Source organism: Vulpes vulpes, chromosome 15, assembly GCF_048418805.1.
Source record: "Vulpes vulpes isolate BD-2025 chromosome 15, VulVul3, whole genome shotgun sequence".
NCBI classification, from domain to species: Eukaryota; Metazoa; Chordata; class Mammalia; order Carnivora; family Canidae; genus Vulpes; species Vulpes vulpes.
In genome coordinates, this window is record NC_132794.1 from 56,889,548 (window position 1) to 56,916,319 (window position 26,772).

At 48.1% G+C, this 26,772-nt stretch overlaps 1 protein-coding gene across 1 annotated transcript in view; it reads left to right on the forward strand.

Moving 5' to 3' along the window:
* The window catches only part of GLDN (gliomedin), a 63,674-nt gene extending 37,642 nt beyond the window's left edge, over positions 1-26,032 (forward strand). Inside the window, exons 3-10 of the mRNA XM_072738526.1 lie at positions 2,487-2,504; positions 2,854-2,961; positions 13,363-13,500; positions 15,148-15,276; positions 17,990-18,073; positions 18,171-18,296; positions 19,304-19,454; positions 22,318-26,032. Coding sequence (XP_072594627.1) covers positions 2,487-2,504; positions 2,854-2,961; positions 13,363-13,500; positions 15,148-15,276; positions 17,990-18,073; positions 18,171-18,296; positions 19,304-19,454; positions 22,318-22,795 — 1,232 coding nt within the window. The 3' untranslated portion in view covers positions 22,796-26,032. The remainder of the gene's footprint in view (positions 1-2,486; positions 2,505-2,853; positions 2,962-13,362; positions 13,501-15,147; positions 15,277-17,989; positions 18,074-18,170; positions 18,297-19,303; positions 19,455-22,317) is intronic.
* The last annotated feature ends 740 nt before the right edge of the window (positions 26,033-26,772 follow it).

Consider the following 26,772-nt stretch of genomic DNA (forward strand, 5'->3'; position numbering starts at 1 on the left):
TCTGGGTATCTGCATTTTAACAATTATTCTAGGTGATCCTGTGGACTCAAATGACTAAGAACTGTAGCCATAGGTGTCAAGGAACCTCAGGTCAATGTCAGGAAACCCTAATCTAGACATTTCACCATAGTGACACTCTTGGCCATGGCAAAAGTGTCCTAAATATACAGCTCTGGCCAGGACCTCTCTCCAGTACTCCTGCTGCATGGAAATGGTCCTCAGATCTCTTGAAACGTATATAGATGGCCAATTCCTGCCTGTTTACCTTTTTTCTACCTTTTTTCTGCACATCTGAATTTGGCTCCATGGCAAATGGCCATGGCAAAAGTGTCCTAAATATACAGCTCTGGCCAGGACCTCTCTCCAGTACTCCTGCTGCATGGAAATGGTCCTCAGATCTCTTGAAACGTATATAGATGGCCAATTCCTGCCTGTTTACCTTTTTTCTACCTTTTTTCTGCACATCTGAATTTGGCTCCATCTGTAGTCAGGAATGATGATTGATTTCTTCTGTAGTCTATCAATAGGTCACATCACCTCCTTGCCTGTGTATGTTTTTATTGTTGTTAAAGATTTTATTTACTTATTCATGGGAGACACAGAGAGACAGAGAGGCAGAGACACAGGCAGAGGGAGAAGCAGGCTCCATGCAGGGAGCCCAACATGGGACTCCATCCCGGGTCTCCAGGATCATGCCCCAGGCCGAAGGCGGCGCTAAACCACTGGGACACGGGGGCTGCCCTCCTTGTGTACACATGTTGAAGCATGTGTACACACACATATGTACACGCGCCATCTGGTGGTAAAGTCATGTAGCAGCCACAGGCCACCCTGACCCTAGACAATGTGGTGCCATTCTCAGCAAATCATTTTTGCCCAAAGTGGGACTGCATGTACTGAAAGCATATGTTCCAACTCTTCTTCCAAGAATCCTCATGTCTCTTTCCATCAGTATCCTTGGTTCTCCGTCATCTGAGATTCCTCCTCTTTGCCCCTTGATTTTACCCAGACATGGAGCCCTGCTCATTCTTCTGCTGAAATACCTCTTAAACTTCTAGTTTTCTCTACAACTCTACAGTTCCCAAGCCTTGCCCCTAATTTTAACCACAAAGATCCTCAGGGTGTTTTCTCTTTCTCTCTCTCATCTTTTTTCCTAGTTGTATTTAACTTCCATCTACAGGGAGGATCTCAAAAACACACTGATTTCACAGTGTTATCCCCCACTTAAGACCTAGTGTAGCTCCCTACTGCCTTGCAGATACCACCTATACCTCTCTTCTTGGCATTCAAATGCTGCTGCCCCACATCCTCCCCACCAAGGACTTACTCAGCCTCATCTCTGCATATGCCAGGTTGGCCAGTCTTCCTCCTTTCTCTCACCCTGAATCATACAAGTTCGTACCCTGTGGCTTTGTTCCTGCTGGTGTCCTACCTGGGCTGCCAGGCCCATTATTTCTTCAGGGCCACAGCTCTAGGGTCACCCTCTCTGGACACCTTCTCAGACTGCCATGTGCCAGACTGCCCCGGGGCACCAGGGTACTGCTTCTCTGTAACTCCCTCCCTCATATTTCATTGTGGTTTCAGAGTGTCTACCTTCTCCAGCTAGATTGTAAACACAACAGACACATGGACCAAGACTTCTGCTGTTTGGCAGATTTTAGTGCATGTAGTAAGTGCTTAGTAAATGGTGGTTTTAAAAGTCACATACTTGGATTTGTAGAAAGACCTTTCTACTCCAACATGGGTGTCATTATATATGTTCTAGAGAAACAAAAGGACCTCAGCTTCTCATGTCACAAACCCATTGGCTTGTCTGAGTGCTTAAATAAAATAATTGACAAAAAGCGTCTCCTATGTGTGGAAACAAAATTGTTTTGTTAGATTATGTGTAAACGGTTCATCTGAACCCCTTAGATCCTCAGGTAATTATACACTAAGCAAGGTGTTTGTTACCTGATCTGGCCCCTCAATTGTTCTCAGGCTATTTCATGCAACAGAATAGAAACTTGAGAACCAGCTCTGCTTTCAATCCCCTTGGTGGCCTGGAGGGGATGAGCTGGCTGGGTGAGAGCCCTGGGGACTGCTTTCTCACTACAGCCAGGTCTCAGCCCTGCAGTGACAGCATGCCCATGATGCTTACCTGTGCCAGGGCTGCACCAGAGCCCTCCTGCCTTGTTACCAGCCTCATTAATGAAGCTAATTGCTTGATTGATGACTGATTTACGAATCTATGGTGAAGCCCACTCAGAAATTATTCTTAGTCCATGGAAACCTGAGCAAAAGTGGTTTGGACTGGCTAGTTGCTTTTAAGGATCTTTTAAGTGAATATTCTGGGTTCTAAATAAAAGGCATGGAGCCTATGCTTAGGGCCGGTAGATGATCAAAACTTATAAGGGGAGAAGGTGCTCTTTGATTGAGGGGTTATGGTGCTGACTTTGCTTCCTTCCAGCCATGCTTTTTCATCTAAATTTCTTTTTCTATTGCAGGACCACCTGGCCCACCAGGTAAGAACCCATGGATTGTCCTACTTTGTGGGGAGGCTAGTTCCCTAGGACCCCTCAGAAGGGACTGAGGCAGGAAATGGGGAAGAATCTGGAGGCAGCCTTGACTATGAGTGTGTCCCCCTCCTTGTCTATACCCAAATCACCAGCTCTCCTGTCTCCTCCCACTTGAGAACCTGCCATCAGCCTTCCCCATCTGTCACTGCATTAGGTAGGGGCAGCAAAGGTGGAAAAGACAGGAGAAGACCTGGAAAAGGCATTGATGCCTGTCCAATTTCACTGGCTCAAGAAAATCATGTTAACTTCAGTGGAGATGTTTTAAGACGTGCTTACTTCCCATGTTTTGATGCAGGACCTGCGGGAGTTGGCGGGTTACCAGGACACAATGGCTCAGATGGACAGCCTGGCCCCCAGGGCCCAAAAGGAGAAAAAGGAGCACCTGGAAAAAGAGGAAAAATGGGTATTTTGGCAACTTTTCTAGATAACTTACTGCTTATCTCAAATATTGCTTTTTGGCTGGGCCAAAGCTGGACATAGAGGAGAGAACATGTTGTGTCTTTACATGCAGGACTGGTTTAATTCTCTCCTGGAAGCTGCTGTGTGCTGAGGCACTGAGGGCATTCTTTTGAGTGCAACACTGGTTTATATCTAACCAGTGAGTGGCCTCCCTGGGAACTGATTCCCATCTTTCTGCTTGCTCTGAGGCAGGCTGACAGGTGGAAGAGGTGGGAGCAGGGAGCCCTGGGGAGGGACCCTCCAGGAGCTGTGTGGTGGCCCTGTGTGCTGAGGTCCCTAGTTCTTTTGAAGCTCAGGTCTTGCCCTGCGCTCTCACTACCTCCTGCCCAGCAAATCCTTGTGTTTGACTGGAAATCAACTGATTGATGTCAGTCCCTGGGTTTTCTGGGCTAGAGGAATAGCTAGAACCATCTGAGTAGCAAGGTAGCATCCAGCCTCCCTTAGGCTGGCTGGCACTCAGATCATGTGTCCAGGCAGCACAGGATGATGACACAGTTGCAGCTGGCATCTCTGAAGGAGTTCTGCTGCTCTGCCATGAGTGGCACCATTGCCATCACCCAATCAAAGCCCTGGAAACACCAGTGTCAGATGTGTCCAGGGAGCAGTGAGAAGCAGGGGCTCATGCAGGACCTGGCGGGAGGCTGCAGGACAGGGTAGGTAAGTTCTGAAGGGCTTTGAGCACCGATCCTGGGGAATCCCTGGAGAAGGCCTGGGAGATGCACCTGAAGTAAGCTGGCACATGGCCCCGGGGAGGCTCCAGTGCAGGGAGTAGAGAGACTCCCCCAGAGGCCCCTGGGAAGGCCTGGCCTCTGGGAAGGCCTGTACCCACAGAGGGTACAGAGTGTACCAAACCCTCCTGTTTATTTTCAACTTCTTAGGTTGCTACACCAACTCACCTAGATAGGCCCTGGACTAGAATAACTACTAGAACATTCTTCCAGATGGCACAGTAACCTCTTCAAGCACCTCTGCTCTTATTACCATAAGCACTTTACACTTGATCTTAGCCAAAAGGCTGAGAAGCGATACCATAAGCACTTTAAATAAGAACTGGCGGAAAGGGGGGAAATTGTTAATTGGCTCTGCCAGTTGCTCATGTTCCCAGGGGGCAGCCTCTGTTGAAGATGGGCCCACACGGTCCAAGTCAGCTCAGTCCTCCAAAGGCCAGCCATTACAGCTTTAATTACGGAGCAGTAATGGATCCTTACATGTTGGATAATAATCATAATTATGAATGAGCGTCAGCGTTGAATAATGATGGCCATCAGTGTGCAGACATTTGGTTTATCCCAGAAAGGCCTCAGAAATGTAATCTAGTCCTGAGGATTCAGCAATGAGTATTGTGAGGGCCGGCTCTGAGGGGGAGAAAACCACCATGCTAGCACTGGGTATGGAGCAGGTGGGAACGGGGGTGATTTTCAAAAAGTTTACAGAGCCCTGGCTTTGAAGAGGTGTGTTTGATATGCAGCCCACGACCCAGTGAAGCCAGGAAAGAAAAAGTTCATTCATCTCTGTAACACCTTTGTCTGCGCCACGTGCTGTTCTAGATGCTGGAGATCCAGAATTGAGAATGCTGACAAAATCCTTACCTTTGTTAAACTTATATTCCAACCCAGGCGAGATTGCCAATGAACAAGCTAAATCAGTGGAAAAGAATCATGTTACGTGGTGCTAAGTGCTACAGAGAATATGGTGGCAGGAGAGGGAATGACAAGTGTGGGGTGGGGGTAGGGATGAACGCCAGGGAAGTCCCCCCACCCAGAAGGGACCTTTGAACAAACACCTGGAGGGAGGGAGAGAGGGAGCTGTGGGCTATTTGGGGAAGGGGCTTCCAGCAGAGTGTGTAGGTATCCAGTGTCCCCACAGGGTCTGAGGAACAGCAAGACAGCCAGGGTGGCCGACAGAGGGGAGCCAGAACGAATGGGGTGGAGTTGAAACCAGAGAGATAGCCCTGGAATGAGGTTGGCCCTGGGCACCTTAAGAGCTGTGGTTTGTACTTAGGGCAAGCTGGGAGGATTGGCAGCAGTGCAGAGAGCTGCCCTGCCTCACCAGGAAAGGATCACCCAGCACCCAGGCCGAGGGAGGCTGCGACAGGGCAGGGGGAGGCAGTGGCGGAGCAGGGAGAGGGGGCCTGATCTGTTCTTCAGGGGGGGTTGACCAAATCCTTGGTCTCCTAGAGGTCCCACGGGACGCCCTATGCAGCTGTCTCCCAGTGAGGGGAATATGCTGATATGTCTCCCAGTGAGGGGAATATGCTTTGGGAGTCAGCCCCATTAGGAGAAGCTTCCCACTAAGGTTGAGCAGAGAACTTGAGTCACTAAGAGCCCACGTGGTCGTCCTTGCCCCAGGCCAGGGGAGGGGAGACTAACACCATCCTAGATTGCAAATGCTAAGCTTATCTGAGAGCCTGGTGCTAGGGAGAGGTTGTTGGAAGCTCTGCTTGGCTGGCCATGGGCCAGCTCAAGCTCCGACCCAGACCTTGAACACCCATGTGAGGGTCCAGTCACCCTGCCAGGGCCCTGACGCTGTGCTTTCCCTCCTCTGCTTCCTTCCTTCCTTAGCCCTAGGGTTGGTTCACATCCTACCCGCACCCAGGGTTCCAGCAGGGAGAAGAGCTAGTCAGGGGCCTGGGCTCTCTGTTCTGAGAGCACGGAGAAGCTGCCGAGGGGTTGCAAGTAGGAGAGAGTGACAAGGTCAGGTCTGCTTCACTAAAATGACACTGTGGATGCTGCGTGGAAAGACAGCAGAGGAGCAAGGACAGAAGCAGGGAGCTGGTTCACAAGCTACTTGGTGTGTAGGTAGAGGGGATGGCAGGCCAGGGTATGGAGACAGCAGTGGAGCTGAGTGATATTCTGGGGGGAATCAGCCGTATCTGGGGGTGGGTAGATATAAGGAGGAAGGGGGAGGAGGGCCCCAAGACTGACTTTGAGAGCTCTGTCCCTGATGACTGCCCATTCCTGAGGAGGGGAGCCCCATATCAACTCAGGCCCAGGAAAACAAGCATGGCTCAGCATGAGATGTGCTGAGTCTGATGCCTTGAAAAGTCCTGGAGGGGATGTCGGGGGCCTTGGAGATGCAGGCAGGACTACAGTCAGAGGAGACCCTGGGGCTAGAGGTATATGTGAGGGGACCACCTGAGGTAGGGGCCATGTGAGCATGGGCACCGTCACTTTTGGAGGGAGCTAACAGGAGAGGAGGGCCTGGGTTGAGCCCTGAGGAGCAACAACATCAAATGACCAAGAAGGAGGGGGATAAGCCAGCAGAGGAGGCCAAGAACGGGACTGAGTAACAAGAAGAATACCAGGAGAGAGTGGGAACATCTGTCAGCAAATATTTATTGAGCAGGTTCCCAGCAATAGTGGGGAAACAAAACAGATGCATCCCATCTTCTGGAACTTTCCATCTTTGGTGGGAAGGCAGAAATTAAAAGTCGATAATCAAGTATGTCTGCAATCACGATGTGAGACACCCATTTAAAGGAAAGAACTGGAGGTTAAGAGACTCGGTCCAGAGAGGGAGGGTCAGGGAGGGAAAGTCAGACTGGAGGTCAGACTGGAAGGATGAGAGCAGGCAGGGGGTGGCCCAGGTGGAGCACACAGCACCTGCGGAGGCCCCACAGGTGTGGCTGTGGGAAGGGAGGTGGGGCTGGAGGCAGGGACCAGGCCCTTCCGGAGCCTTCTGATAAGTCATCTGGGTCTCCTGGTTAGCTCCCAGGAAGGCACTGCAGGGTCTCATACAGGATGTGACCTGATGGGCCAGGATCATGTCTATGGAGAAGGAAGTGTTGTGGTTCCAACTGAGCATTCCAGGATCCTGGTTTGCCTGGCTGGGGTGGGAGAGAGGAAGAGTGGGCGTGCATTCCAGAAAGAAGGAACAACAAGTGCTATTTCTAAAACCAGGAAAAAGAGCCTGTGTTCCACAGAGACAAGACTCAGGCTGGACTGTGCCCTCTAGCAGTGATCCTCTGAACAATAGTATGCAAATAGCTAATATTTATTGTCAGGCATGCTACCTGAGTACTCTCTATATTTTTCTCATTTACTCTTCAAAACAACCCTAAGGAGATGCATATTTTTGTTGGCCTTATTTTTTCCAGATGAAGAAGGCCTATCTTTCTGTTTCTCAAACAGGCCAAGGTCCTTGCCCCAGGACCTTTGCACTGCTGTGCCCACTCCCTGGAATACTCTTTCCCTGTTCTTCTTGCAGCTGGTCCTGGTGCAGGTCTCAACTCTACTATCATCTCTCCTCAAGTTTGTCTCCGACCTTTGTGCCTAGCTCCTGCCTCACGAACACGGTCACATTCTCTCTTCTTCCAAAACACATATCCCTTCCGGGAAATTCTCTCCTTGCATTTGCTTGTTGATACGCTGATGGTCTGACCCCCTAGGCAGAATTTGAAGTCCATGACAGCCGAGCCATGTAAATTTTGCTTAGTCCTAACCTGCGGGGCATGGAATACCCAGTGAAGGGGGGATGGGCAATAAAGTCTTTGTTGACATGAATGGACATAACTCGTCCAGTGTCACAAAGGTATGAAGTGGAGGACTCGAACCAGGTCTCTCTGACTCCCAGACCCCTGCTCTTAAACACAACTACACCGAGCTTCTAGGCTGGAGGGCTGGCCCCAAGCTGTGGGAGCAGCATCGCTGGAGGTGCCACAGAGCAGGAGCAGACAGGCAGAAGGCCTGGTCTTGGGAGCTGGTGCCATTAAGTCTTACAGGGAGTGCCAGAGGCTGCCAGCCCTTCAGAAAAGCCTCCAGGGCATGTGCAAGGATATGCACATAGTTCATATGCACAGTTTAGTGAATAATAGCCCGGCAGGCATGCAGAGTTGATTTCGCACCTCTTATTTCCTGCCCTCCAGGCAGAGGAAGGCAATGGAAGGAGTCCCAGAATCACCTGCCTTGGGTCCCAACTAGCTCCAAGGACTTGGACAGGTCACTTCACCATCAAGGCTTGGTCTCATCTGTAGACTGAGGAGGTCGGGTTCCCACAACTCTGACATGGTTTCCATTTTCTAAATAGTCTCCTCCAGTGCTTGTCCATGAAGAAAAGACCATGTCTTCTATATTCTATTATTTGGTACAGCTCTCTGCCAGGCTCAGGTGAGGCTCTGTGAATAATTGACAAATGAAGAATGCATGCATGCGTGCATGCATGAGAAGAGGAGAGCATACTTTCCATCCATGAGGGCTGCCCCTCCAGGTGAAAGAGAAGATGTATCCTACACACAGCTGTTGAGTAGTAGCTGGTTATTCTGACCAGAAGGAGGCTGTAATAGTGCACAGCAGGTAACACTCCCAGAAGAGAAAGCTCAATTTCCCTGTGCGCATAATGGACAAATAGGACCCTGTGTAGAAGACGGGTTGTATAGTAGGGCTGAGTGTAAGGGGAGAGAGAGAAGTGTGATCAACATCTTAGAAATAACTAGTGGGGAGCTGTGGAAGGTTTGGCAGGGGCAGGAGCAGAAGGCCTGGCCTGGGGAGACTGTTAGTGACACTGCCCGGGACGCTAGAAGAGACCCAGGCTAGCCAGATGCCTGTCTGCGGGAGGTGGCAGGAAGCCACTGTGGGCTCTTGAGAAGATGAAGAACGAGGAGAAACCAGAGTATAGAGCTCTAGCCTAGCCATTGTGTTTGGGAAATTGAAGTATTGGAGATAACCTTCACTTTCTGATCAGGCAATACCAAGAACAACTGTGGAATAGCCTGGAGCCAGAGCCTGAGGGCATGGTTTGGGCCCTGGCTCTTCCACTTATTTCCTGTGTGCCCTTGGGCAAGCTACTTAATCACTCTGTGCCAGCTGCCTCATCTGTAAAATAGGAACAATGGTAATATCGACCTCATAATGCCATTTAGAAGATTAAATGAGAAATATATATAGGGCTGAGAATAGGACCTGACACATAGTAGGTGCCATATTCATGTCAGCTATTGTTTCCAAAAACTTGGCTTCAACCCAGAAGGAAATCTTAGTTGAAATGCCTGTGTTCATTTGAAAACCCCGACTTAGATTTGGAGAGAAGAACTAAAGAGACGTAAATGTTGTCCATCTTGCATCTTCCGTGAAGTTTGGCATTCTCTTGCTTCAAAACCAAGCATTTGCTTTTTTTTTTTTTTTCCCATCTGTCACTTTCTCACTAAGGGTTAATTCTGCATCGTCTTCTCTAAAAATCCTCGGGAAACAGGAATGCCCTCCTTTTTATTCACTCCCATCTCAGGACTGGGTTTCGGGGGACCCCCTCTGGCCCCCTCTGGCCGCCCTGCCTCACTCAGTGACAGCCGGTCTTGCCAAAAATAAGCCGCCCTCCCTCACCCCCTGCTGGGAAGCTGCTGGAGTTGGAGTTGACCCCCGACAACATCGCAACCCCCAACTCTAAAGCTGGTGAGGCAGTTCGTGTTGAGTGGGCGCCACCGGGACGGAACACAGCCAGGGTGGGCTTCAGCGGAATCTGGCCTTGTCCACAGGATGGGCTGAGCCCAAGCCGCCCGGGCGCCCGGGTGCAGCGTGCGGGCCGGGGTGCCCCCAGGGGTCGGTGGTGCCGGGGCCTCCGAGGGGCCAGGCCCAGGGCCAGGGCACGGCCAAGGGGGCCCAGAGGAAACTTGGTGGGAGGCACTGGTCCTAAGAGAAAGACAGACTCTATGGAGACAGAACGGCCCCCGCCCGTCCTTCCAGAAAGCTGCAAAACGATCGTGCGCGCCCAGCTCCGTCGCAATATATTCTGAAGCAAAGGTCTTTAATATCTTTAGCTTTAGAGACTCACCCTGGGCGGGGTGGGGAGGGGGCGGCTTTATAACAGCTGCGCTCTGGTATGAAGCTTTTCCTGTCTCACACATCGTCGGCCTCTTTGAGAAAGAAAAGGCACAAGAGGGAGGAATAAAGGGGAAATCGGATGCTGATGCAGAGAGGCTCTTTGTGACTAGAATAAATGCCCGGAAAAGAGAAGCCTGAAGTAACTAGAAGACACCATTTCCCAGAGCACTGCCCAATCTGGGTCATGTGAAACCTTTAGAAGGTATCAGTTACACTGGGTGCATTGTGCTGGCTGGACTCTATGGCAACGTTCTAGTCTTTTGTGTCCTTCAGATAATGTACCAAATTGCCTATTTAAAATCCCAACAAAAGGACGTGTCTTCCTATGCAGAGGCCCCTGATTAAGGACTCTTCTTAAGTGAGTGAACCACTTTGCAGCAAGCTGCCATCCTAATGACTATGGGCAGGGGTGGGGTGGCCCGGGGCCACGGGTCTTCAGTGCTGTTGTGAGAGACACATTAGCAGCCCTGCCCCTCCCAATAGGCCTGGTTTGCCGTCTATGGGACTGAATCCACGCTGGGCAAGTGCCATCACAGGGGGGCTGCCCCAGCTCCTCCTCACATCCTCTCCCACTGTGTCCCGACACCTCCACCAGTGTACGATGCCCCAGCATCACCACCAGCAGAGGGAGGAAACTCGGGCCTCCAAGCCCATGCAACAGCTGAATTTCATGGTTTTGCTGAAGATGTGGTTTTTATGGTTGGCTGAAATCTAGCAAACACTTCTCTGTTCACTGCATTGTCTAACAGTGATCAATACTTGAAGGTTCTTGAGTACACTGCTGTCTTCCTTGGGGTAGTCCATGTAGCGTCCCTTGAATTTGGAAGAGAAAAGACCACGTTGAGTATTTATCACACCCAACATAAAGGAAAGGGTGATAAGAGCTCCAGATGTAGGTTTTAGGGAATATTGCCTCTGATGGCAGTGCAGAATATTCCAGTACATGCTGTGATATGACATAATAACCTTCTGACTGATGACAAGGACTCGAGAAGAACCAATCAGGTAGCATAGAGGGGCTTTTAGGGTGGAACTCGAGGTTAATCTGCATGATCTCCAAGGTGCCTTCCAATCCTGAATTCTCTGATTCTCTAGGAACAGTGGGGATGGTAGGAAGTGGGGATGGAGTGGGTCCAGATTTTAAAACCTGGAGTGTTAATCTGGAGGGAGGACAATTGCAATGCCAAAAGGATGACAGCTGGGAAGTGGAGACTGGGTAAGTTGATGAGCATAAGAGAGGGGCGGTGAATGGGCAGTCACTTAGCCAGAGCCTATAAGAAGGAACATGGTGGGGGAGGACTTGGGTGGCTCAGTCAGTTAAGCACCTAACTCTTGGTTTCAGCTCAGGTCATGATTCAGGGTCATGAGATGGAACCCCACATTGGGCTCCATGCTCAGCCCAGAGTCTGCTTGAGATTCTTTTCCTCTCCCTCTGTCCCCCCTGTCCCTTCTCTCTCTCTCTCTCATTCTCAAATAAATAAAAGCCTTAAAAAAAGAGGCGGGGGGCTTGGACACTAGCAGGGTAAATAGAAAATAAAATTAATGGATCCTAAGCCCTCTTGGTTATAGAGGTTGAGCGGAACTAAAGATCTGTTTGCACTAAAACATGCTCTGGCTCTTCCTTGTGGCCTGAGATCTCTGCCACTTTGAGCAATATCTCTAGGGAGCAATATCTCCAGGAAGCCGTTGTGAAAATGAGCATGTGGGTCCTGCATCTAGAGGACTGTGTTAATAGAGTCCTGTGTGGCAGGACTTCAGCACAGTGTTAGGCAATCCCTTTCCTTCTCAGGCCCCCAGTGTCCCCATGCTCAGGAGTTCTAGTAGCTTTTTTAGAGGTTCCATGAGATTTTCTACAAAAACAATCAGCTACCTGCAAATAAAGGCAATTCGAATGCATCCTTTCTGATTTTTTTGCCTTTTCTTTCTTTTTCCTTGCTTTATTGCAATAGCTGGGACTTCTGGTGTTGTGTGAAATAAAAGCGATGAGTGTTGATGCCCTTGTTCCATTCCTGACCTTAGGGAGAAAACATTTAGTGTTTCATCACTAAGAATGAGGTTTGCTATAGGTATTTCATAGGTATTATCTTGTTTGATAAGAATTTTTTTAAGAATGGGTGTTAAATTTTACCAAATGCCTTTTCTGCATCCACTGAGATGACCCTTTTCTTGCTTAAATTGTTAATGTGCTGCATTACATTCACTAAATGATTCAAATCATGGACTCTATTTTGGCAGTGAAACTGCTTTCACCTCTCGTTAACATTTCTGAAGCTGGTTTTTAAACTTAGTTATGATGGATCCACAGCAGCCTTGACTCTTGGGCTAATTTAGGCTCACAGCTGAGACAAGGACTTTTCCAAGGACTTTACCTGATTATCACATCTTTTTCTGAGATCTCTCTGCTTTGACTGGTAGGAATGGAGCCCTTCCCCTGTGCAAGCACTGAGAATTGTATAGCAAACTTCCTGTTTGTTTTTTCCCTGCCTTGTAGAATTTCACCCTGCCCATCATTCATTACTCAGCCAAAGACTCAAGGAGACACCTCTGAAGTTCTCCAGAGCTCCATCCGCACAAATACCTCCTTCTGTCTCCTGGATCCCAGCCACCTCTATCTCCCCAGGCTCTGGCTTTTGTCTCCTCACCTCAGTGAAATTGCTAGGCTCTCTTTGGGTACCACTCCCTGTGTTCCTGTCTGGAAACTACTTGCCAGCAGTGACCAGGGCAATCATATCATGCAACTAGTTTGCTTCCTTTCTCCTGGGGATCAGAATGCTGTGCTGTCCATAATCCATGCTGAGATGGGCCATTGCATAGACTTTTACCCATTTCTAGCCATGAGGGGCAGGTCCGCAATTCCTGAAGTTATGGCTCCCCATGAACAGAGGCAGACAGTCCACCCACTGCATTTTGTTCACACTACCACCATCCCTCTTAATGCTTGTGCTAGAGCAACTTTACCTGTTTTGCATTTTTGAGTAAAAGCATTTTGCATTGGAATGTTACAGAAGAGGGTACCTGTGGTGGAATTGGAAGATCTCTGCTGCTTACATAGTGGCATCAGTTATGACCATTGTAAGCCTGAGTCCCAGCTTCTCGAAAATGAGAGTAAGGATGATTTACCCACCTGCCACTCCAACATGTTGTGAAGGATAAACCAATAACATGGGAAATAACACTCACCCTTCTAGGCACCAAACTTAGTCATCTGAGCGCTCCAACCTTCTTGTGTGGCAAACTTTTGCTCAGGCCTTACCTTCCTTCCGCTCTTGCTGGGATTGCCCCCTTTCTGGGTCACTCCTCTCTCCAAGCTGTTGGCCTAGCCAAAGGTCCTTAAAATATTCAGAAGAGCCACCTGGAAATACAAGTCTTTACTGAGTTGATATCATGCTGCTATCCTAAAATGGTCACAGAGTCTTGGGTATTTGGTTGTTGAAGTTCCTTCACCTTAAAAGTACAATGTGCAATAATAGTACAAAGCTGCACACACCAGAATAACTTGAACTACAGGCTAAAAAATAATTTCTCCCCTTCAGGCCTGCCTGGAGCCACAGGAGCTCCGGGGGAGAAGGGAGACCGTGGTGAGCTGGGCTTGACTGGACATGAGGGCCCAGCAGGGCCAAAAGGCGACAAAGGAGACAAAGGGGACGTGTCCAACGACGTGCTCCTCACAGGTAAGGGGCTGGCACGTGGGCTGTCCCCAGGTGAACGGGCCCAACGACCAGCCTGGTTTTTAGTACGAAGGCTGCTCCAGTCTTCCTTATCTGCTGTAGTGCCCACCTGCTTTGCAGCCTGGTTTGGAGTTCTGTGCCTTCAAAAAGGGGGAAACCATGCATGTTATGCCAACGTTGGCGAGACCAAATCTGAGATCTGAGCATAAGTAGTTTAGATAATTCCAGTCTAAACACCATGATTAGATTGAATTAGGATGGAGGGAGCTTCCTTTATACCAAATAGCTATTAAGTCTAGCACAATGTAGAACAAGACAAAGAAGCCAGCAATTTAAGATACTTCAGGGGACAACTAACTGAAAGCTCAGGCATTCTCTTCCCAGTCCAGGGAGGGTCATCTTCAGATCTTTGTCCTAAGCCTTTTGGCATAGAATTAGAGCAGACATGGTTGCCAATCTCCTTTTTCTTGTTTCCAGCAGACAGTTGGCACCTGGGAGGGTGGCAGGGTTGTAGAGACATAACAAACCACAGAAAGACAGTCACATGGTGGAAAGAGTAGATGACAGCTGATGGTCATGGAGGAGGAAGAGGCCGAAGAGTTTTAAAAGCACAGTACTTCAGAGACCATTTATATCATAAAAACCTAACTATCCTTATGTATTCAATAAATATTTTTGAATGTCAAAGAACACCATTTATGAGTCAGACTTTGCTAGTAGCTGGGAATATGAATATGAAAGTGAGCGAGACAGGACATCTGTCCTGAAGAAGCTAGGACACTAGGATGCTAGAAGCTTCTGAGCAGAAGCTTGACCACTAGGTGATGAGCACTAAGGAGGGTTCTTGATGGGATGAGCACTGGGTGTTATACTATGTGTTGGCAAATTGAATTAAAAAAAAATTTTTTTAAATAAATTTAAAAAGGTAGAGCACTCACACCAGTGACCTATGATTCTCATAGGCAAGACAGAGAGGATGAGATTCAGTCAGAATCATGAGATTCTTCATTTGAAGAAAGAGGCTCAAATGGTTAAGCTGCCAAGGTCAAGGGTAGGCAGGCTCCCCTGATTTCTTCTAACACAGAGAGCAGTGCTTCACATACCTGGCAGCATATGAGGAGGCTTTAAAAATTATGGATGACCAGTCTCCCCACCATTTTGACCTAACTATTTTGCGTGGGGTCCCAGCATTAGAATTGTATCAGAGCTCCTTAGATGATTCTAATAAGCAGTTGGGGTTGAGATCCTTCAACATGGCCAGTGACATGAGCATGAGCTTTGTCTCGAGACATACCTGAGGTTGAGTTCCAACCCTATTCCCAGTTGTGACCTTGGTCCAAGTGCCAAACTTCCCCAAGACTTGGGTCACTGAGGAGCAAGAATACTGTCTCACAGAATGGTTGGGAAGAACGATGAGGAGGAGATTTGTAAAATTCTTCGCACAGTTCCTGGCACATAGTTGGAACTCAACATCCACTATGGGTGCTTCCTCAACTTTGCATGGACAAGTGCTAGGACACAGTTATGTCGGGGAAGGGGGGCTCAGCAATCCTCCCTGGAGCTACCCATTGTCCTTTCCCCTAGGAGCAACCCATCTCTGTTTATGGTGCTTGAATCAATCTCTCTCCCTGCCCCCTTCTTTCTCTGCAGGTGCCAAAGGTGACCAAGGCCCTCCTGGCCCCCCAGGACCCCCAGGCCCTCCAGGTCCGCCAGGACCCCCTGGAAGCAGACGAGCTAAAGGCCCTCGGCAGCCAAACATGTTCAATGGCCAGTGTACAGGTCACCAGCCCCTGCCCCAGGGAACCCACCTCTTTGGCTAATGATCCCAAACTCTCAGGCTTCACTCAGGTTTTGCAATCAGAATTTTTTAAACAGAGGGAGGAGATTTTTGACTGAAGTGAGAGATCCCCCTTGAGACAGGCTGCTTGGGCAGTCTGCCCTGAGGGTGAGAACTTATAGCAGGTTTAGAATTGGGCCTCCTCACCCTCCTGTCTTTTATGACCAGCCTATTTCTCTTCCTTGCCAAATCCATCATCCCTTCCCCTGAAACAGTCTCAAAGGCTAAGCCGTTCACTCTGGGAGTGTGAAGGGCTTGGCTGATGATGCTGGGGAGATGAGGGGGAGGTTCAGCTGGGTTAACTCCCCACAGTACTACAGTTCAGCCCTCACCACTGCTAAGCTTTGCATGCTAACCACGCGTGGGGCACAGTGCTAAGTGCTTAGTTCATTGGATTCTCACAGCAGTGTCATGACACAGGAATTGGTATTGCCGCCAACATACAGATCCAACACTGAAACCCCAAGGAGCTGTGTAGCTTGCCCAAGGTCACTCCATTAGTAAGTGACAGAGCTGGGATTCACGTCTGCCTGGCTCTGAAGCTCTGCTCTTAGAGAGTTTTCCTTTCAGAGCTGGAAATTCTGACTTTGAGATTAAGCCAACCAAAGGCTGGGGACACCTGATCTCTGGAAGGCCAAGGGGACTTATTTGTTGGCCAGTCTGTGACAGAGGTGGCCATAGGATTGAAAGCTAATTACGATGAAGGGCCATATGAATGAAAAACACTTCTAATGTGATGCTAGAACTTCTCCCCAGAGTGGTAACCTGGGACCTACTCACCTGCTAAGGCCATGAGAGGGCACAACTTGATGCCATCACTTCAGTGGCAAACAGAGAAAGGAGGATCCTGCCTGGAGTTTCTTGCACACTCATTGTGAATCTCACTGCCACTTCCCTAAGCTGTCTTTAGTTTTGTTTGGTGCCCTATTCTTGCAGGAAGACATTTTGGGTGCACATGCTCAGCTGTCAGAGTGGGTGAATCTATGCTTTCAAAGATGTCACCCCCCTCACCCCCCAGTCAGTGGAAACTGACTGTAACTCTGCCCAGAAGTTAGTTCCATGACCCTCTGCCACCCACTCCATTAGCACCAGCTCTTTGTTCAGCTGCCCTCAGAGAATGAGCTGAGCTGCAACCTTCGCCTGGGAGAAGGGGGGAATCTGACCCGGGCCTTTACAGAGTCCTGGTTTGCCATAGGCTATGGCAGCCAGGACACAGGTGCTTGGAGGAGAAGCACCCGTCCCTGCCTCACCTGCGTAAGAGGCTGGTCAGCAGGGGCTGGGCCTCCGTATTGTGAAAACTGCTTTGAATGAGAGGCTGTAATCTTCCGCTCTGCCTCCTAGAAATGAGTCCTCAGTTGCCACACATCTTGCACATGAACTTGCCTTCTCTCCTCCTCCAGTCCCATTTCTTTAGGCCCCTTCCCTCCCCCACAGCTCTAGAAGCAGGTTGGTACAAGATGAATTAATGAAAGCCTTTTCTTCAGACTAAGAATAGGGGAGTCTCTCTGTCCCCTTCCTGTGCAACCACGTTCCTTAACAGAAACTCCAGATGAAACTCAGAGGCAGCAGGATTGCATGTGGGGGAGTCATAACAGAACCCCAAGACTGCCCTCATCAGGGGACAGGAGGACTTGAGGGAGACACAGGCTCATCCCGCTAGAAAGAAGCTTAGAGTACATGGGGTCCTGCCCTTTATTTCACTAATAAAGAAACCTTTCTAGATTTTCTGTGAGCTTGGGACAACAGAGATGCCCCTTTCTATCTAGCAACTACAGGTGATTTGAACCCCTCAGAATTGGTCTAGGTGAGTGGGCTGAACTTCTCCAAAAAGCTTGATTTACGTCTGCTCCCCCCAGCAGCCCCAGACCAGGTCCTTCTCCCCAGCCAGTCCACTCCCTCTGTCTTCACACTGGTCATGTTCCTCCCTTCTGTCCTGCTTCGGCTAACCTTAGACACCTCTTCACTAAAGGTGTGAATGAAGCCCATCTGTTAAAGGGATCAATTATAACCCAGGTAGGATGACTTCTAGCTCGGGTATAGCTTCCAGCCAACTCTGAATCAGGCGCCTGTCGAGGACCTCTGTCCCAAAGACCTTCAAGCAGACACAGGTGGGAGATGGTGGAGGAGAGCTCCAACATCTCTGGGCTCCTTCTTCCTCTATGGTTCCTCCCTTTGGCAGTCTAGGAAGACAAGATAAAGGTGACTACCCTATCCTGAGGCCCCATCAGCTTCCCTGAAAGTGAGAATCCTTCCAGGAAAATGGAATCCGTGATGGTGATACCACCTAGCCAGATGGGCCAGGAAAGTGTCAGAAAGGCTCTCCTCTCCCCCCAACCCCCGAATGCTGAGGGCTTGAACAGGCCACTTTTCCCCTTTCACTGACATCCTCTTGGGATTGTATTATCTTAGCAGCTGTGATTATGGAAAGCTTGTGGGGAACTCACCAAGTGGAGGGTGGGGGCCAGGTGGGGGAATTAGAAGTGTATGACTTGTTGCTTAAAAAAGCAAGCCACCAAAGAACTTGGTGGGCCTATTGTAGGGGCTGCTTATAGGACTAGAGTCTGAAATGAAGTGAGGGGAAGCACCAGTTATAACATTACACAAATCTCACTATGCCACCTGCACTTGCTCTGATTCTTGTCATCGTTGTTTTAGGTGAGACATGTGTGATACCAAATGATGACACCTTGGTTGGAAAAGCTGATGAGAAAGTCGGGGAACACCATTCTCCACCAGCAGGTTCAGAAGCAAAGCATCTTGTTTTGGAATTCAGATATTGGATGCCTTAAAGTCATAACTGGTAGATGAGTAATTTTCCTTTCTCTTCTTTTGGTAGAATCCATGATCGCTTCCATCGGAAGTCCGACACAAGTATTGAAAGTTACAGAGACATTTGGGACTTGGATAAGAGAGTCTGCGAACAACAGTGATGAACGGATCTGGGTGACTGAACATTTCTCAGGTACCTTCACTTGGCAATGACTCGTGTCTGTGTTGTAGTTTGCCTGCCTTCAGGCTTATTCTATTTCTGTGTGTCCGAAATCCCTACCGACTGGTGTCACAGAACTGCTCGTTATTTTCGAAAGCACAAAGGAAGGAATGGGCAGACCACTTTTCTCAGTTGAGCACACTGGTGACAAGCCTCACAGCTCAAGTCACCGGGGCATGACCAGGGTGCTCCCAGTGTAGCTTATCCAGTTTTAGGCGAAGTATCTAAAAGGGAACAAATAGCATTATGACTACAGCCTTATAAAGCCCCAAACCACAATGTGGAAGAAACGTCAGAAACAAATTCTCGTGCACCGTCCATCTTTCTGTAAGGAGAGTACTTTTGGCCATCTTTCCTAGATACCGGTTGGACAGAGAGTCCAGGGGACAAGGTGAAGTGCCATCGTGCAGCATGCTGCATCTAAGCATGGCTCTGGTTATGCTATCCTGGAGGCATGGTCAGGGATTGCCAGTGGTGGTAGCAGTAGCCTCATTCCTAAAGGGGTCTGGCTACACTCACTGGTCAGAGCAGTTGCCGAGACACTGCTTCATTTCCTCAGGGCTCAGTGATCAGCTGGTAGTGACTGCCCGGATTCCAATGGAGAGGGACTCGGTGGCTCAGAAAGAAAGAGGAACACTGAATTAGCAGTGGCAGGAGAAGGTGGAGGTGACTGCCCAAGTGCCAACTATTTGCTGTTCCCAGTACAACCTATATCAGTCTGATAGAAGATTTCATAAACAATCTAGAGAGTTCTGGGAAGGAGTGATACAGTTGGCCTGGGAGGAGCAAAGCCAACTCTGTGGCTTCTATCTTTAAAGGACAGTTCAGGAATCCAGAGAAGAGAACTGGACTTTGGGTCTGGGGGTCTGAGACTCCAACCTGGACATGGACCCTTGCAAGACACCTCACTCTTGACTTCCGTTCCTGTAACTCCCTCCCCTGACTCACTCCCATGCCTTTCCCTGGCTTTTCCCCTGCAGGCATCAGGGTGAAGGAATTCAAAGACCAACCCTCACTGCTGAATGGCAGTTACACACTGGTGCACCTCCCCTATTACTTCCATGGCTGCGGGCATGCCGTTCACAACAACTCGCTCTACTACCACAAAGGAGGCTCCAACACCATAGTGAGGTGAGTCATCCGGGCCACAGCCGCCCTCCCCACGCATGGCAGACAGCACCTGTGTGGTGCTTTAGTTGTCTGAGAGCTACTTAGGGGGTGGGACGGTGGTTCCCTCAACTTTCTGTCCCCAGAACCTGGCACACAGGGTCAGTCAGGGTTTGCTGACTGAGTGAACCACAGGACACAATGAGTGAGCCCCAGGACCCAGCCCTGGCCTGGGGTCTGCCGTATTGCTGGTGGGGATACCAAGAGTGAGGACAGAGCCAGAGAGTAGACCTGGAGAGATCAGGATAAGCCTTCTTATCCTTTGAGAAAAGAGGCAGGAAGAACCGAGGGCTCCCTTGTCAGGAAGGTGTCACACCCCGAAGTCAGTTTTATCCTGAAAATCCTTGGGTGTGAAGAATGTCCCATCACGGCTCCGATCATTGAAGACCAAAGACTGAAGACGGTGTGAAGTCAGGGGTCTTTGTGTTCTGACTGACCTGTCGTCCTGACATGACCCTCACCAGGCTACCTCTCCTCCTCTTTGCTCTCCCAAGGGAGGTGGTCCCCTGGATAGACCGAGCAGTGTCTTCCTGGCTCCCCAAAAGAAGTGCTAAAATTTTGTCTTTGTGGCTCAAGAGGAAATCAAGCTCTAGGCTTTAGAGGCAGAAGCAGGTCATCTTGGGCAAGTCAAGAAAGCAGGGAACTCAGTCAGGGTCCAGCTTCCCCTACTCACTGTGTGCCTTTGGAGGAGACCCCACCTCCTGCGGGCTGCGGGTCCGCATAAGACTGAGAGGAGGGCCCAGAGCCTCTGCAGCCTTCCAGCAGTACCCCTATCTGAAATGACGCCAGTGTTATGAAAGCCACAGTCCCAGTCATTCAAAACAAGAGATAAGGACCCAAGGGAAAACTGGGTCCGTCATCTCTCTCCCTCACCACCTTCCTCCCCTGGAAGAGGCCCAGCTGGAATGACTTTGCTGACGTTAGAGTGTGGGTCAGGCTGGGGACAGGACACACATCAGCTGTGGCTGGAAGCATCCCCGCCTTGGCCTCTCATCCCCTCTACCAGAGCCCCCATCGTTTCAACATCTCCCTGGCTACATCATTTGGATGAGTCTTGTGCTACAGAAAACAGCAACCAGCCCACCTCCTGCTCAGAAGTCAGCACTTCCCGGCATGCTCCTCCCTGTGACTCCTCCTCATTAAATCCTGCAGTTCCCTACTGGCCCTGGGATAGTTTTATGTAGGGATGAGGGCCATAAGGGAGTTCTGGGGTGAATGAGCCCTGGAAAGAGGATTGGCCACTCCAAGAAAAAGTGTCTTTTTTTTTTTTTTTTTTTTAAGATTTTATTTACTTATTCATGAGAGACATAGTCTTTTAATGAAGCTTAGCATGTGATGCACTGCTTAGGCCTGTCCTGCAGCCCTGCCCTCTACCAGGCCTCAGGCAGGGGGACGGGGATGGAGGGTCAGGGGGGTGGGGGGCAGCTTGGAATCAGACCCTGTTTCTCCTGCAAGGGACAAGCCCTTTGGAATGCAGCCGCTAGGCACCAGGACCAGAGCAACGGTAGGATGGACCAGATGGCAGTCCTGATGTCAGAGGACGGAGAAGCCTCTGAGCTTAGCTGGGCAGGCAGCGCTTACAAGCCCTCACTTTCTTCTGGCTTCTTTTCACACTTACTTGGGAGGTTTCCTAATTGGCTTCCAGTTGGTTAGCCACAGTCATGCTTTCCTAGGCTCTTCAGCTGCTCAGTGGCTCCCTCTTGTGCCTTTCTTTTATTTTAGCCTGATGTTTCTGAATTTTCATTCCTGGAGCTAGGTAACTTTTGAATCATAATCAACTTTTTGACAGAGTCTGGATTTAGAGTCTGCAAATCAGGCCACCTGCAGGAGCGGAGGGCCATGGGAGTCCACGCTGTAGCTCAATACATCCTGTCACTCTCCTGACAAGAAAGTGGACTTCATGGCCATGACTTTGCCACATCTGTTCTCAGCAGGCGCTTTTCTTCTTCATTGAGACTGCTGTGACATTTTTGTCTTAAAAACTCCAGCATGTCTTAAAAACCACTGGGAGGCTCAGTGGTTTGGCGTCTGCCTTTGGCTCAGGGTGTGATCCCGGGGTCCTGGGATCGAGTCCCACATCAGGCACCCCGCAAGAAGCCTGTTTCTCCCTCTGCCTAGGTCTCTGCCTCTTTCTGTCTCTGCCTCTCATGAATAAATAAATAAAATCTTAAAAAACAGAACAAAACAAAAACCTCCAGCATAGGTTAGAAGGAGAACTCCCAAACTTGCAGTTAGAAAACTTAAATTCAAACTCTGGCTACTCACTTATATTCTCAGGCCAGTCACTTCTCCTTTCTCATTTGTGAAATGAAAAGGCTGGACTAGATAATTTTTAAGGCCCCTTGCAGGTCTAAGAATCTTAGGGCATTTCAGGAGTTTAGCAAACACCTGAGGAGTCATGAGGGTAAGGAATTTTCCTGGGGCTACATGGCTCGCAGGTGCACACTGAGATGTAGTCACCATCCTTTACATCCTTGATGTACAGAGCATAGGGTAGACCAGTGGAAAGAGCGTGGCCTAGAATGTAGAAATGCAGAGTCCCAGGGTGCTTCTTGGCTCAGTCAGTTAAGCATCTGCCTTTGGCTCAGGTCATGATCCCAGAGTCCTTGGATCGAGCCCCATATTGGGCTCCTGGCAAAGCAGGGAGCTTTTCCTTCTCCCTCTGCCTGTTGCTCCCCCTGCTTATGCTGTCTCTCTGTCAAATAATCTTAAAAAAAAACCCTGCATAATCCTAGGCCCCACTCAGTTTACTAGATAGCCACAAACAAACCAAACTACCATTGTCCACAAAAATGCTGACTCATATCTACCTTTTTACACATTTCAGATTTGAATTTGGCAAAGAAACATCCCAAACTCTGAAGCTTGAAAATGCCCTGTATTTTGATCGAAAATACCTCTTTGCCAATTCCAAGACTTACTTCAATTTAGCTGTGGATGAGAAGGGCCTTTGGATTATCTATGCTTCAAGTGTGGATGGCTCGAGCATTCTGGTCGCCCAGCTGGATGAGAGGACATTCTCTGTGATGCAACATATCAATACTACGTACCCCAAAACCAAGGCCGGCAACGCCTTCATTGCCCGAGGGATCCTTTATGTCACAGACACCAAGGATATGAGGATAACATTTGCTTTTGATTTGTTAGGAGGGAAACAGATCAATGCTAACTTTGATTTAAGAACTTCCCAGTCTGTTCTTGCCATGTTATCATACAATATGAGAGACCAGTATTTATATTCGTGGGAAGATGGCCACTTAATGCTTTACCCTGTGCAGTTTTTGTCATCGGCATTAAACCAGTGATAAGATTCATTCTGTTCGCCCTCAGTAACTTTCAGATGTTCTCTGGCACGATTTATACCCCAACATAAATCTTGTCTTTAGGGTAACCAGGTATTTAGCTGTCGTAGTCTCATGAGGTGAGTGTTGATATGGTCAGGGAATCCCCCTGCAGTTCAGATTCCTTAGGGGAACATAGCAAAGACTTGCAGTCAAAATAGCTGAGATTTGGCGATTTCTCCACAGACTGGCTGGGTGAGTTATACCCCTTCCTCTTTAGGGCCTTATTTTTCCTGACTGATAATATGAAAGGGCTGTTGAGAGTGATTAGCAAGATTTCCTCTACCTGTAGGAAACTCTGTTGCTGCTCTCACAACTGTTATATATTTGATTTTGTTTGGGGGTATTTAGCCACATGCTGAGCAAATTTACCTCGGAGCTGATAAGCCCGATTGCTTGAGCAGTGAAAGGCTTAGTACGGACTTGTATTCAGTGTCTTGGGCGGCCGCACGGACCCTTTCAGGCTACGGAGGGACCTTATTACCGTAACTTATTACCTTTCTCTGCCTCTGCACCTGCCACCACAGCACCAGAATGAAAATTACCCTCGGCTCCCGATTGCGGCTCAAGATAAGCAAAAGCCAGACACGGCTACGTGCTCGGGTTTGCTAATGAAACGGGAACAGGCCCTGCAGGCTCCTGTCCATCTCGGGTAGTGCTGATTTGCAGCTGGGGGTAAATGTTGACTCCTCAGGCCCCCCTAGCTGCTGCTTGCACTGCTACGCCTCTGCTCTCAGAGCACAAAATATTGTGTAAGGAGGCATTCGTCTGGCTAGGACCCTGGGAAGCACTTTGTGGTTTTCGGGAGAGGTACCGTATGTGGTTATTATCTAGAACAGGGACGGGCAAACTATGGCCCTTTGGCCAAACTTGCCCACTGCCAGTTTTTGTCAGTTGCGTTGGAATAGTTACAAGCATTTGCTTGCGTAGCCCAGCTTGTAACTGCTTTTGCTCTGCAATGGCAGAACCGAGTCGCTGCAAAGAATTTGAGCAGGGGCCTGCAAAGCCTGAAACGTTTACCCGCTGGCCCTTTACAGCAAACGTTTACCGACCCCTGGTCTAGGATGTAAAGTGAGCCTGACTGTTGGAAGGGCTTATTCACCGCGGGCTCTTTGTTATGTTTTGTTTTATTCCACCCTAAGAAGGAATAGTTTATATGGTTTGAGTGTTTGGTCGAGGGGAAGGGTGAGAACAGTATAAAATTAAGGGGACCTCCTCAAAAGCAGTTAGTAAACTGCTCTTTCCCTAATAGTTTTTGTGGGGTTTTTTTTAGGTTTTATTTATTTATTCATGAGAGACAGAGAGAGAGAGAGAGGCAGAGACACAGGCAGAGGGAGAAGCAGGCTCCATGCAGGGAGCTCGTCATGGGGACTTGATCCCAGGTCTCCAGGATCACGCCCTGGGCCAAAGGCAGGCACTAAACCGCTGAGCCACCCAGGGATCCCACTGATAAAGTTTTAAAGAATATGATCTGGTCTCCTTGGACGCCAGGAGACAAATCCAGCTTAACTTGCACCTGAATACCCTATGTTTCTGCCAAATCAGTTCTTCAGACATTCTGCAGCCTGGGGTCCAGGCAGGGCTGCTAAGAAGAGAGAGGAATCTGGAGAGTTACTGGGTCTTACAGCCAGGAAGGGGGCCTAGGGAAAATCTTACGCAAAGATTTTTCATCAATTTGCCTTTACTGAATTCATGTGTGTGGAGGAGGAGAGCTACATGCTCTGGGTTCCCCCCGCCCCCCAATAAGTTTCAATTCATACTCAGTCCTGAGTTGGTGGCTTTATACCTTATTAAAAGAAGCATTTTAAAACTTAGAGGCTTTACAGATTTGAATATTTAAATCCTCCTAACTCCTGAAAAGACTTAGGCAGCTACTGGGGACTTGTTGTTGTATTCTCAAAATAGCAGATATTTGAAATTTGTTCTCCATTTTATCACATTGGTTGTGTCATGTCAGCATAGCTTTTTAAAAAACTCTTCGAATTCATGTTTTGTAACAAAGTAAAATAGTTTCATGTTTAAGATCAATGCATCTGATGAATACTAGTCTTCTTTTAAAGTATTTAAATATATGTGTTGCTGTTTCTGCACACAGGGGACCTGGATATGAATACATTTTCATAGTAACAGTGGTATTAGTAATAATAATAGTATACAATACTAATTGTATATATGGTAGAAACCAAAACAGGTTATTGAATTAGCACATATTCCTTTTAGAAAAAATTTTTTAGAAGCCTCAGTCTTGATATCTGAGCTATCCTGGCTCCTTTGACTGTGGGTGTGGAATCATATACTTCTAGAAAAACTCATACTGGGATTTTTTTTTCCCATGGCAGAGGGACAATGGAGTCTGACCAAGGTATAATGGGTAACGCTATAATATGGTTGAAAGTTTGTCTTTACGTGTACAAAAAATTAAGATTTTACTCATTCTTGCCCGCAAACCCTACTTAAAAAAAAAAGTTTGGGCTCACTGCTAAAATAGAACATACAGCCTAATGTTTTAAAGCCAAGATATCATTTTAGAAGTTTACACTGTCACTTACAAAGTTGCTTTAAAGCACTTTCCAAATATCTGCACTTCTGATGTCAGAATCAAAGCAGATAATACTCTACTGCTTCTTTAATCTAATGTAGATAGCTCTCCTCTGGAAAGTAAATAACACCATCCTCCCAACCTCAAATGTAGGCTGGACCCTGTTTCAAAGCGTTTTCTCTCAAACTGATAATGTGTCCTATTGAAGCCATGCAGGCGGTGATGGGCTCAGCGTATCACTAAGCACAGATGTTATGACAGAGAAATAGCCCTGGGGTGGAAGTTTTAAAATGAAATGTTCTGGTCTTAGGCCCCTTCACAGTCTAATTACCTTCAAGGTTGCAAAGTGAAGGTTCAAATAAGATATTATGATCCTTGAAGGAGCCACAAGTCCTTCCAAGTTCATTACTACATAGGTGGGCTGTGACTATTTGATGTCAAACCATCTGAAGAAGCGTGTAGATAGGGCTTTTCAGTTTTCACCCCACTGCTGTGACCTAATATAGCAATCTATTAAAAGCGATAATTTCCAGTCTGTAACCACAGGTCTGAACCATTCTGAACAATGAATGAATCTTGAGGAATGGCTCTTTTCTGGTTGTCATTGCTTCACGTTAGCCAGTACAATAATCACTGCTAAATACAATCACATGTTGAAACAAGTGTATTCTTTTTCTTGTTAATTTACATGTAACATTTAAAAGAAAAAATAACAACCCAAAACAGTACTATGGAAGAATTCTATTGGTTGCTCCTCTGTTGAAACTCTTGCAATTTGCTAACTTCGGAAAACTCAAAAGTCATTGATGTGGACTAAGTGTTCTCTATAGGAAAACATGAAAACTATATAAAGCTAGTAACTAGAACCAGAAGCAGATAAATGCAATGAAGATCTGCTAATTTATTGGCATAGGCAAAGCAACTTGAAAAGAACATAACATTTTGGCCTAAAAATTAAAAAGGACAAGTTTAAAAAGAAAAAACAATAAAACCTGACTTTGTGTGAATTTGAGCAGGTATCTTCATCCCTCAGTGCCTGTTTCATCTGTATAATGTATAATAGTATTCTTACTTCCTCACATTTTTCTATGAGAAATGAAAAGTGCTATGAAAATTATACAATTCTTGAGAAATTATTACATTTATAGTTCATCCCTAGGGAGAATCAGAGTGATCCCATTGTTCTCACAGCCTGATTCAGGGGCCACAGAAATGGATCAGGGCCACGCCACACGGTTTCTGTCCATTGGCCTGTTCGATTAGGTAGTTAACACTTCATACCAGCACTAAGCAAAAAGAGTTCTTAGTTCTACAACAAATTTACAATAAAACTGGGCCAAATAATGAAAAATACTGTTTGAGAACCTGTTGCCCTGACCTGTAGAGCTTCTTTCTAACCTCC